The following is a 13,065-nucleotide window of genomic DNA, read 5'->3' as shown; positions in this document are numbered from 1 at the left end:
CTGTGTTTATTAAATCTGGTCAATAACCATTCAAATTTTTACTTAAAGTGTATTTGAAACAGCAAATAAAAACCATCTATTTCATTTGTGAAAATGCCTGCTTTCATAAGATGATTTTGTGTTGATGAAGTGTCTCCTGACTCAGCATCAAGTGTAAAAGAGAAAAAAGGATACCTGAGACTTGTAGTCATTCTTTTTAGTAGTATTTTCATTCAGTGTCACTAATCGTTTTTTATCATTAGGATGTTTCCACTGCAAAGTCTGGGGTTTTTTTGAATCTTGTTCTATATAAACCATGATTTTTTTTTTCAGTCCTTAGTCTTTAGTAGGTCTTTCTTTTATGTCAGCGTTATTTATGTTTCTTAAGGAAAGAAATACTATGTCCATTTATAAAGTCAAACACAAAATTTAATTTTGAATTTAAATTATTTACAAAGAAAAAGACTTACTTTTTAGTAAACTAGTGAAGTGTATTGTATATATATGTATCTACTGCTTTCAGATCATGTTAAGGTCAGCATAAAATATTTTGAGTCATAGGTTTTTCAATATAGTAAAAAACGTTCTTTCATCTTATCTGAAATGTTCAAAATTATAAAGTTCTCAGTAACAGATTGATTCGTACCTATTATTGCATGATAACATGTCACCATATCTAATGTAATTAGTTGAGAGATACATTTATCTTAAAATATTTCTTCTTAGGAAAATGAAATAATATCACTTAAAGTCACTAAAAGCACTGTTCTATAAAAGCATTTGTTGCTCTGATTTCAGCTTTAATAAGGAAAAAGTAATCTTTATTTTAAAATATCCCAAGGAATTCAATGTCATTAATACTTCTAAAGGAAAGCGTTTAGGTTTGAATATGAATTGCAGCATTTTTTTAATTATTGAAGTATAACTGACATTGAATTGCAGCATTTTATCTTATTTAAATAGGGGTAGATTTATTTAAATAGATTTTTTCAAAACATTTTACAAACTAGAAATATCGTGAAGTGGTGTATACTGGTGTATACTGAAAAGAATTTCTCTTTCACAAAAGAATGTCATTTTGTGAAACTGACTTCCAGATATTTAGAAACATTAGAATTTTTCTTGATGTTACATTTAGATGAAATTGAAATAAAACTGAATTTCTGTTCTGCCCATTTTCTTCAAGTGATGGAAGAGAAGTATAGATTAAATGCATTATCTATGTATAATTCTGTAAAGCAAATTCTGATACCAGCTTTGTTGAGAAAGCTGTTCTTTTCCTTCAGATATCTAAGATATTAAAAACTCTTATATTCTTAACATACCGATATACAAAATCAAAAACACATGTCAAATACATTGATGTTTGTGTAGTTTTATTTAATAATATCTTTAAATGAATATTGTGGCCAATGGGAGGAAACAGTTTTTTAATGTAAGCTGTTTACACTCCATTTAATTTCACAAACACTTCATGGCCCCTGTCTACAAGCTATCCTTCCTGTCTTCGGGGAGCCTACCATCAGTGGAGGAGATGAAGGCTCATATTTCATTGTGCTGACTATAAACAGAGTAATGACAGCATGGCAGAGGGAAAAAGATTAATCCCAACTGAAGGAAAGGAAACCATCACTTGTTGAATACCTGTTGTTTGTTAGGCATTGTACTGAGACCTTACATGCATGAATTATCTTGAGTTTTTTAATCCTCACATCAGCCTGCTTTTTTCTTCCTTTACATAAATCTCAGAAGCATTATTATAAGCAGCAAAGCACTGGCTGTATTCTTGTTCAATTTTAAGTTATATACTTAGTAATCTTGCCGATTTATGTTATTTTACCAAAATTTTAACCATCATTTTGAAAGCTTCTTATATAAATAAGCTTCACACATTTCAAAGTATTTTAATATCCATTGTCTCATTTTAACATTTCAGTAACCCTGTGGGAGTTTGGTTGATAAATATTCCTCTTTCACAGGTTGAGAAACTGAAGTCAAGAGATAGGTCTAAATATCTTTTTAAAATATGTTCTTAATAGATGTTTGGGGAAAAAATAAAGTTAGAATTGCAAAGCTCATATCCAGCATTTACGAGGAGACTATAAAGGACATAAAGAGAGAAATAACTTATGTAGTATGCATATAAAATGATTACCATGTGAATTATGCTTACGTTTTCATGTGGTCATTCAACATTTATTGATTGCCACTTAGATATCTGACACATATCTAATAAGATAATACCCAAATAAAAGACTCCGGAAAAAAACATCAAAAAATCATGATAATATATTTTGACTTGTTTGTAAGATACAAAGTTTATACAGAAAAGGGAGTAATCAACTACACTGAATCTTGAAGGACAAGGCATGTAAAAGAATTCCGTGTAAAAGAAATAACATATGTCAGATTTAAACACTTGAAAAGTGTTGCATGTTTGGGAACAGAAGCGTTCAGCTCTTGGGGATTGTAAGATGTGAAGGTACCAAATTGGTAAAATAGTGAGGTTAAAGAAGTAGGGGCCAGATCATGAGTCATAGACCATGTATTTAATTGTACAGATCAAATAACATTGAAAATGTATTTTTACACAGTACATTCACATTAGATAGACCCATATATGCATACATATATCATTTTTAAAGTTAACAAATTAAAACCATATTTCTATACTTAGTGCAAAATAAATAACAATAGCATAAAACTGGTAAGAAGCTGATGTTATGCTAAAATTGGCATGTTATGGGTTTATAGCTTTTCTTTGTGTGCACTAGCCACACATATATAATTTACGGCTTTCCTATTGTGTAAATTTCTTTTTATCTTTATTAGTATAGATGTTTTAGAGCTGTATAGAATATGTATAGGATAATTCCTTAAACAGATAAACTACCATGTAGCCTTTTTCTTTACATTAACTATTTATATTTGTCAATAAAAAAGGACAAATAAAATAACTTCTTCACCTTGCTTGTCCAAATTTGCCAGAGAGACATATTCTCTGAATATTTTTAAGACAAGTTAATGTCTCCAACTTGCCATTTCTATATTTTAACTTATACTTATTTAAAAGATAATAATAATACAAATATAGTAGTAATATTAGAGTATAATAATACCAGAAATGTTTTAGTTCTCTTGTTACGTTGGGTTTAAAATATTATTTGTTTCATGGATCCTGTTTGTTAAAATAAATTTAATGAAAGAAGAACTTTATTTACTTTTGTCTAACACATTATTCTATATTAGATAATGTTTTCACATACAGAGCTACAAGCATATATATTTGCTAAGGAATCTAATGGGTATAGAATATTTTTCTGTAGTTATTTGTCACACGATGTGGAAAATAATGTAAAAATAATTTTGGATCTGGATTAATCTATAATTTGGTGGTATTTTATTACTTCTGAACCTTTCTCATTTATGGCATTTTGATGTTTTCTTAGCAAATAAGTATATATGCCTATCCTATCCAACTTTAGACATAATTCACATTTTCAAATCTAAGTAGGGAGTTCTGGTGGTTTGTAGCATTTGCTTGTTAATTTCTTGATGAACGGCTAAAGAGGCCAAGAAGTGCACTCAGTCCAACATGTCTTGTGAAGATACATGATCTCAAATAAATTCTCTTCCCAATCAGATTTTGATTTGTTGGGTGTTAAACCAATTCTTTCTAAGGACAGTGTTTATAAGCCTTGTAATGAGACAGCCCTTTGAGACCTTACCTCTTTTTGCTTGTAATTTTGATGAATGAAACTCTAATTCATAAAAGATATTGTGATTGAGAAGCACCTTTGGATCTTGTACACTTTAATTTAGATAAATGTTTCGTGCAGTACCATAAAATCAGGAAGTTTACTGAGCTACAAACTGATAACACTTCAGCAGGGATGGTGAGTTCAGTGTGTCGGTATGGATCATTTTACTATATATCTTTTAAGGGCATACCTGTTTTACTGTTTTAAAACCAGAGAGGATAAAATTGAAAGCTTAATGTACGTTTCAGAGCTCAACTTCCTTTCATCACGTTTACTTTATTTGTAGATTTTAATTTTAATAACACAAGAGTATTGTAAAGCTTTTTTCTTAATGACAACACAGATAAAACATGGTTGTCCACAAGGGAAAATTTGTTTTATCAGGCTGACTCATACTTAAAGAGTTTTATTGATTATTTCATATAAAGAATCAAGTTTCCTTTGTGTAAATACATAAATTCTCCAATTTGTCCCCAAACTGGAGGCAAATTACCAAGACTCTCTGAGAAATCTTAGGATTTTCAGATTAAGAAGTATCCAGAGGTAACTTTCATGTCTCAGTTTATTCATTTGTTCTGCATATATGTGGGCTCGCTCTGTGCCAGGCATTGTGCTAAGAACTGAGAATACAAAGACAGAAGCACGTTGCCAGTGATCAAGGAGCTTTCAGGCTATTCCGAGACAACAAGCCAGCAACCAATTACAGGACCTATAACTACAGTAACAGGATTTATAAGGTGTGGTGGAAGGGTCAGGGAAAGAGCACACAAACTTACCTTAAGAAATCAGAGAAGAGAACACAGAGTGGGTAGACTTGAATTCCATTCCGCGACTGTTTGTTACACATTTGCTGGGTGCCTCACACTGAGGCTGCAGAAATGAGGCCAGAGCTCAGTGGAGAAGACAAACACATAACAGATAACACCTGTCCAGTGTGGTAGAGTTCTGTGTCAACGGTGAAAATACAGAGCAATTGGCTAGGAAAGGCACCTAAAGGAGGTGAGTTTGGGAGATCAAATAGGAATGAGCCCCAAAAAGGAAGAAGAAAGGAACATACCATACAGTAGGAATAATATTAGCCCAGGTAAATAGGTCTGAGGACCTATTTTGGAAGCTATAATAGGTTCAGTATTGCTGATGGAGTGAGAAAAGATAATGCAAAGCTGGTAATGGGAGGATAAAAGGCCTTGCCCAGCAATGCCAAGGAGTTTAGATTTGGACTCCTAGCATACAAGCCTTGCATTGAGTGTTGTTGATTGGAAGGAAACATTATGCAGCAGGAAAATATCCTCCACTTATTTTTGCTTTGTAATAATCACTCTTGACAAAAATGTGGGGGATGGTGTGAATAATGGAGCTATCGAAGACCTCCAGACCAAAAGAGTGGTGGCCTGAGCCGGGGCCATGGCAGTCACCTTCCAGGATGACCCCGAGGTTTGTGGCTTAAGTAAGTGGGTTGATCAAAACTGAGGGAGGTGGAGAAGCAATAGATGATTCATTCAGTTAGGGAAATGTGGACTTAGGAGTATCCAGCTGCAGATTTCTAATAGCAATATGACTATAAAGACCTCAAGAGAGGCTTCTCGGTTATTAGTGATTGGATTCACCTCTTTTGTTCTCAAATGATGCAAGCTCTGAGTTTCTCAAATTAAGTTACTACCCAAGAAGCAAACAAGTTATAAAGCTAGCCACCCCCAGAAGTGTTCTGTTTTACTGGCTTTATATCATCAAGAAACCAAATAAAATTAAGATAAGGTTCTGGAGCATTCAGTAATCAGTCCTCAATCTCTTATTCCAGAAGTAAGAATCATCTGTGGGCCAGTGAAAGAAAAATATACATATAACCTATTTAATGCCCCTCACCTCCCACGTAGCATTGAGTTGTAATAATACTGTTTGTTTCTGAAGTACTTACCAAAATATACATTTAACAATTATTACTTTATGCAGTTATGCTATATATATATTTTTAGCCATGCTTTCTAAATGCTATTATCCTGTAAGAGCTAGGATGACAGACCATACCTCTGTGACAATAACATTCTACGGTGCTTTTGTGGCATGACTGTGTTCCTCATGTGGTTTTTACTCCTGTATGTGCTACTTATTAATGTTTTAGCAAACAGAATTGGCTCTGCATCGCTGACAAAAAGAAGCGTGCAAGTTGCAATGAAAGAGGCTAACACTTTTGCAATGCAACACAGACAGACCCCTTAACAGTCCCTAGAACTGTGATACAACACCACCACACAGGAGTGATTTATTAGGCTCCCATTTTCAGGAATATATCCACCACACCTAATGAAATGTGTGGGTATTTTCCCAGGAAATGCTGCCTCCTTGAAACCTATATACTAATACTACAGCTAGAACACAGTAAATATTACATTTTCTTTGGGGCTGAATTCCAGCCTCAAGTGATACGAAATAAAGATATTTTTAGCTAAATATACAAATACATATAAATATATATGTATTTATATAAATAAATATATATATATATATATATAATTTGCTGTTCAGATAATTTTAGAGTCATCATCACCTGCCAAAGCAGGTGGCTGAAGTGGCTATTCTTAAAATACTGAAATATAATGTTGAAATTTAAATATTGAATTATATCTGTTAATGAGTCAAATCCATGAGGGATTCAACTGCATTGTAATTTCTAACCTTTACACTGATTGACATGCTAATGCTGGGTCAGCTTTGGCTGTATTTCAGTTTTTCTGACTTACTTTGTTTTTGTATGTTTGGCCTTCTGTACTATTTTTTTTAAAGATTTTATTTATTTATTTGAGAGAGAGAATGAGAGAGAGAGAGAGAACATGAGAGGGGGGAGGGTCAGAGGGAGAAACAGACTCCCTGTTGAGCAGGGAGCCCGATGCGGGACTCGATCCCGGGACTCCAGGATCATGACCTGAGCCGAAGGTGGTCACTTAACCAACTGAGCCACCCAGGCTCCCCCTGTACTATTTTATCTAACAAAATAAGGCTATCAGTTTCAAAGAACATTATTGCTTTCACTGACTATTAAGGAAATAGCTGCTGTGCAACACATTTGGTGTCTCCATCATTCCTAACTTCACCCGTTTGTAGCTTCCCAGTGACAACCACTGCACTCTTCAAATGTGGACACATTCTTGTTTTCTTCACACTTATCTACTTTCAAAAATGATCTGATCAATTGATTTTCTAATTCACACAAAAGTATAATTGTGTACTTTTATGTATCAGAAAACCAAGTTTGTGGTGAGGTGCAGATTTTTTATAGAAAGTGGTGATCTTAGAGCCCCAAGACATGGATTTGTAGTCTTTTTCTCTACCACCGGCCAACTCCTAGGTCCCTCAGTGAGGAATGGGATTTCTCAGCCTTTCTCCTCCTCTGTAAAAGAAGGGTAGGTGATTGATTACACCCCCCTGTCTTAGGATCAAGAATAAGATTATTTGTGAACACCAAACAAGATAAAGAAGGTAAAAATGTTCTGTAATTGTAAACTCATACATAAATGCAGCATATAATTATAAGTAATAGGTTATTTTTAATACTAAAAGCCAAACAATCATAATAACCTAAATTGTTGTATTTCCTTTGTGACTAGGCACTGAAGAAGATGTGGTAAAGTCCAAGAAAGCCTTCAGAAGTCAAGCAATAGTGAATCAAAATGCAGAGACAGAACTTATGCTGGAAGGAGATGATGATGCAGTCAGTCTCCTGCAGGAGAAAGAAATCGACAATCTTGCAGGTAAATGTTTAAATATCTTTCTTCTATTTGTTGTCAGTAAGAAATACAAAGTTCCCAAATTTAAGATCTATCTCCTGGCGAATGAGTTGGTGCCAGTGGTTGGAACAATGCCGAATCATGTGAAGATTAATAATTTACTTCATCTCACTTCTAGTATTGGAGAGAGGAAAGTACCTATCAAACAAATATGTATTTTACTAATAATAAATGAATGGCTGCATCTGCTTTCTTTGTAATGAGGAGCAACTTTTTAATATAGGAAAAATAGCATATAGCAGAAGTTGTCCCTCTAACTGCCTAGATAATTGGAAGGGGAGACAGAATGATAGACTCATTGACTTATGAGTGACTCTAGCCTGCTAACAGCCATGAAGAATGGCCACTTCAGCCAGCAGACACTCGAATTTGCCATTTCTTCCCTGCTGCCACTCTTTGGAATGTCCCTGGTGTTTTTCTGTATACCTGCACTGCTGATCTTCACCATTAGCAGACAATGCTTGTTTTCGCCTTGTCCTGGTGCTGGTCTAATGTCAATTGAGAGCAGTATCTGCAGTGACCATGTGGGATATGGATATATGGATATATGCATTGGACCATGACCTTATTTGGGTTTTAAACCATCTTTGTGAATCTGATGAAAACAGATTGCTTCATGAAGGTGCACGTATAATTTTAAACACAATTTCGGAGGGTTCGCTGACCCCTGGAAACCAATCCATAGAACCATATCATAGATCTCAAGGTAAAAACTCCTGCTTTAGAGTCTCAAGAAGTGGCTGCGTCTTACCTCAATTCTGTATTTTCAGCCCATACAACGTTGGGGTGGCAGATAGCAATAGAGAAGTGGACTTGTACTCATCATTCGGTTTACAAAATAGCACTCCTGTTTCCAGAAGTTTGCTGAAAATTATCTGGCATGCTTTATGAAAGCCTCCAATGATGTTTCTACCAGTTAGAGATTTCTCTTTTTATCAAAGAGATGTTCTTGTTCATTGTAAACTAGAGATGGCAACTTATTCTCCCTCTTCTAGAAAATGTTTCATAAGGTTACTCAAATGCCAGCTCCTGGATATACCTATATCACTCACATTTCTGTATCATGAAAATTATTTGTCCTATTTAAAACTAATCCTAAGTCTATGAACAGATGTTTGCCTTGAATTCCTAAGTAAATGTTGAAGTTTTGGTTTTGTTGTTTTTGTAGTTTGTTTTAATAGTTCAGAGATTTTCTCTGAGGCCATTTGGAAATTTAAGCAAATGAAGTCTGATTTGTTTTTGCCCACAGATTTGTTTTCTCTTTTTCTGGTCTTATTCTTGATCCTAAAGAACTAAAGAAAATTTATAAACATGATTTGTGACCTTTTCAGATAATATGTTGTCTTTCCTCATCCACATATGCTAATAAATATGTTCAATAATTATACAATTTAGTTTAGACTCTCTGGTCCTTAATTCCCATTATAAAGGTAATTAATTAGTTGATACAAATTTGGCTGATATCCTGAAGTTTATTATAATAAGACCTGCCCCAAACTACCAGAGGCAAAATCCAATAAAGACTCATAACTTCTTTATATTTCTCTCCTTTGATGGTGGCTAGAGTAATTATTAATATTAATTTATGCTTATAGGCAAAATTCCCAAAATAACATTAAGTTAAAATATCTACAGAACAATGAAAGTATGCTTGCAGTAAATTATTTAAAAATCTAATTGTGTGGCTCTTGACTAATTCACTCTGTCAAGACTCCTCTAACTTCTGTCTTTTAAGCAGACTTTTCTTTGAGCAGATCCACTCCTATCCATTTCCATCTGGTTCTAAGTCATACTCTTTTTGCAGAATCCTTCTGTCTGATGAATTTTACAAACTGTCCTAAAATATTGATCCCCTATCTAGTCTATAATGTTCCTCTTTAAAAGAGCAGCCCGCAAATGTGACTCTTGAGCTTTGAATTCAGTAGAAAAGAAGGAGGGGTAGGATGTTTTGTGAAAGGAGAAGTAAGGGTAACAGAAATAGTCTGAATAATATATAGGTATATATAGATTCATTCTGTAAATGCTGAGGCCTATTTATTAGCTAGACTGGTGTGATAGTCACAATGTCACATAAAAATCATTTTAGATGATTAACATAACAATAAAAAGAAGTTAATTACAAACCACTGTTCTTTAGATTTTAAAAAATCAGCTGTTAATAAAATTTCAGACCACATAAATATATAACTGTTTTGTTGTCTTTGTCTCAGAAATTAAAAGTTGTTAAAGGATAATGGCTTTCTTATATGTAACTTATTGCTCTAAATAACCAAATAGTACTAAGCTGCCTAGAGAAAAACTTCACAGTCACAGGAGATGAGATCTAAGGCCACATTAAAATCCAGGAGATCCTAAAATCTGTGCACAAAATTAGTATAGTCTATACTTGGTGTCTGGAAATACTATGTAAAATAACAAATGCCCATTTTCCACTTCCAATGAAAATTATGGGTTTATCTTTTCATGACTTAGTAATATGGCTTGCATATTAGTAATGTAAGAAATATACCTTCAAAAATATATAAGTTTAAAAAAAGGTAAATAACAATAACAAAAAAGGAGGAAAAAATATATATACAAGGAATTAGAGTTCTTAGATTTAGATATTCTGTGAATGAGGAACCATTTTTATAATATTAATGGTAAACCTAAATCTGCTGATTAGTATAATTAATTTTCCTGTTCTTACAAAGCCCTGTTTTGCTGACAAGCACACAGATGAGGAGACCATGCGTTATAATTTGTCAATGTGCAATATTTCTTAATAGTCAAGTTAAATTCCAGGGGAAAAAAAGATGCTAATTAGAAAAGAAAACTAAGGGAAAATACTAATTTAGTTAATATTATATTTGGGAGTTTAAAAGATAGGATCAGTTTCTGTTTATAAAAAGAAGAAAAGAGAAAGAAGAATAGCTAGCATGTCTTCTAAGAACCAGGCAGTGTCTAAAGAGCTTTATATGCAATAACCTATTTAATATTCACAATAACTCTATGAGCTCGATTATTACCCTAATTTTACAAATGAGGCTAAAGAGGCCAAGAGAGATTAAGTAGCTTGTGTAAGGTTAAGAAGTAAATAAAATAATGTTATTTCCTTAAAAATACGTAAGTTATGGTTTCAATTACCAAACAGTATATTGAAATATGCATGTGTATATACTTAAAGATTCTTCTAAAATGATGTAAAAACAAGATCCTCAGCTTATGCCTCAATTTTTACACTGGTTTTATTATACTATATTTAGAAGTCTATGAATATGCACAATAATTAGTTTTAGTTTTATATATCTGTTCTCTAAAATCATTCTGGTAAGTTAAAAAAATCTGATAGAGTGTTTTTAACACAATTTTATATAAATATTGACTCTTGTGTTTTTTCCCATTTGCTTTGGAGTTTTCTAGTTTTTTAATAAAGATAAAATGGTCCACCAAGTTCTGCAGACTTAAATGTCATACAATTTTCTGTTTCACTTTTAGTTCCCTTTCTTCCCAAGCTGTTCATCTCAAGAGGCAAGTTAAATGTGTGTGATTATTAATTACTCAATTTATTATGCACTGTAGCAAATGGCTAATATAATTATAATATAGAAGTATGCAAATGAATTAAGTAATTATTATATTAATAACACCTAACTTAATTTATTTTAATTGCTTTTTTAGTTTGTAGTGATTCACCAAAGTGAATTAGCACCTAAGATTCCATACGTAACTAAAAATTTCAATTTACTAATCATATTGTTACTTAAAACACTGAAGTTAATTAGTATAATTCAACTGTTTTCAATCTAAAATCCCAATGTATATTTTAATTTGAAACTCAGCTTAGCAAGTTATTTCTGCAAATAATTACTGAGTAACTAAAGTTTAACTAAAATTTATGTAAAGTGACAAGTAAATGATTTAATTCAACTGATAGAACTGTGTCCCACTCATAAAATGTACCTCATTTTTTTTAGAGCGGTAGTTCTGTCACATACGCCAAGTGACAATAGAAATATTTTCCATAACAGATTTGGAATTTGTCCACGTTTCTCTATTGTTACTTCCAAATATTCCTAATTTTGCCAAGTTAGGGAATTCTGAATTCATCATGGTGATGGTCCTTTATGATTTATCAGTTCTGCAAATTATTAAAAACAATTTTTTGTTTATATATGTAAGCTGTTATTACCAATAATCCACCTGTCCATTTAACATCAAAAAACTTGAAATATTTTCCATAGATTTATACCAGTATCCAAACTTCTTTCTTTACCTGAAATATCCTTCACACATCTCTATTCTACACCTTCCCTTATCACTTATCAAAATCTCTACCCATTTTTTATAACTATATTAAACACTTGATGAAGTATTCACTGGCCAGTTTTGTCACCCCATAACTTTTTTGTGGCAACAGTTTTATTGAGGCATAACTCACACACCATACAATTGTCCCTTTTAAAGAGCACAATTTAATGATTTCTAGTATATTCACAGAGTTATGCAACCATTATCACAATTTTAGAACATTTCATCACATCAAAAAAGAAACCTCTGTACTCTTTAGCTCTTCCACCCAGTTTTCCCATGCCCCCTCCACAGCCCTAGAGGACCACTTATCTACTTTCTGTCTCCATAGATTTGACTATTCTGAACATTTCATATAAACATAATTGTATAATATGTAGTCTTTTGTGACTAACTTCTTTTACTTACTTAACATAATGTTTTCAAGACTCATCCATGTTATAGCATGCATGTCCCTTTTTACGGTGAATACATGGTGAATATCCATTGTATGGATATATCACATTTTGTTTGTCCATTCATTAATTGATGAACACTTGGTATGTTTCCACCGTTTTGCTACTGTGATTAATGCTGCTGTGAACATGCATGTACAACATTTTATGTCGACATATGTTTTCATTTCTCTTGAATATATATCTAGGCATGAAATTTCTGGGTCAGATAATAACTCTGTTTTTATCTTTTTGAGGAACTGATAGACCATTTTCCAAAGTGGCTGCATCATTTTACATTCCCATCAGCAGTTTGTGAGGGTCCAATTTCTCCACATTCCTAATGCTGGTTATTATGTCTTTTTTATTATAGCCACTCTATAAAATTTTGATTATATCACTCTTAAGATACTTATACAAGATGCCTTTCTGTATGTTTTTTAAATTCCTTAAGTATAGTGACCATATCCCATGTACCTTTGAACCATGAGAAAATCTTCTAATACAATTGCTAGTCCTAAAAAGGTTCCCATTGAAAAAGTTAATGTAGGTTGAAATAAACTAGAGAGCTGAGATCATTATCTAGTTAATATATACCAAAAACAAAAAACAAAACAAAATTTTTGAGCTATTAAAATTAAGTATTTAGGGGCTTGGATTATCAGATCATCTGCTCATACTAATTGAATTATTCAAATTACTCAACTAGTCACTTGACTTTCCAGGTAAGAACTAAATTAATCTTTCTTCCACTCCAGCTTCTTCTAATTGTATCATTTTAACTAAATGTCTCTTAAGGTTCCCATTTTAAAAGTCTGG

At 32.8% G+C, this 13,065-nt stretch overlaps 1 protein-coding gene across 14 annotated transcripts in view; it reads left to right on the top strand.

The window, feature by feature from the left end:
* Positions 1-13,065, top strand: part of NBEA (neurobeachin) — a 680,715-nt gene that overhangs the window by 455,427 nt on the left and 212,223 nt on the right. For 7 of the 14 annotated variants that reach the window (XM_027588285.2, XM_027588293.2, XM_027588287.2 and 4 more), the window contains 2 exons: positions 7,343-7,486; positions 11,000-11,032. In XM_027588285.2, the coding sequence (XP_027444086.1) occupies positions 7,343-7,486; positions 11,000-11,032 (177 nt within the window). The remainder of the gene's footprint in view (positions 1-7,342; positions 7,487-10,999; positions 11,033-13,065) is intronic. The other 7 variants (XM_035726536.1, XM_027588289.2, XM_027588297.2 and 4 more) reach the window with 1 other exon arrangement.

The sequence above is a fragment of the Zalophus californianus genome, chromosome 3 (assembly GCF_009762305.2).
Source record: "Zalophus californianus isolate mZalCal1 chromosome 3, mZalCal1.pri.v2, whole genome shotgun sequence".
Lineage (NCBI taxonomy): Eukaryota > Metazoa > Chordata > Mammalia > Carnivora > Otariidae > Zalophus > Zalophus californianus.
Note: the sequence above shows the minus strand (reverse complement) of the source record. Positions and strands in the feature narration are given on the sequence as shown.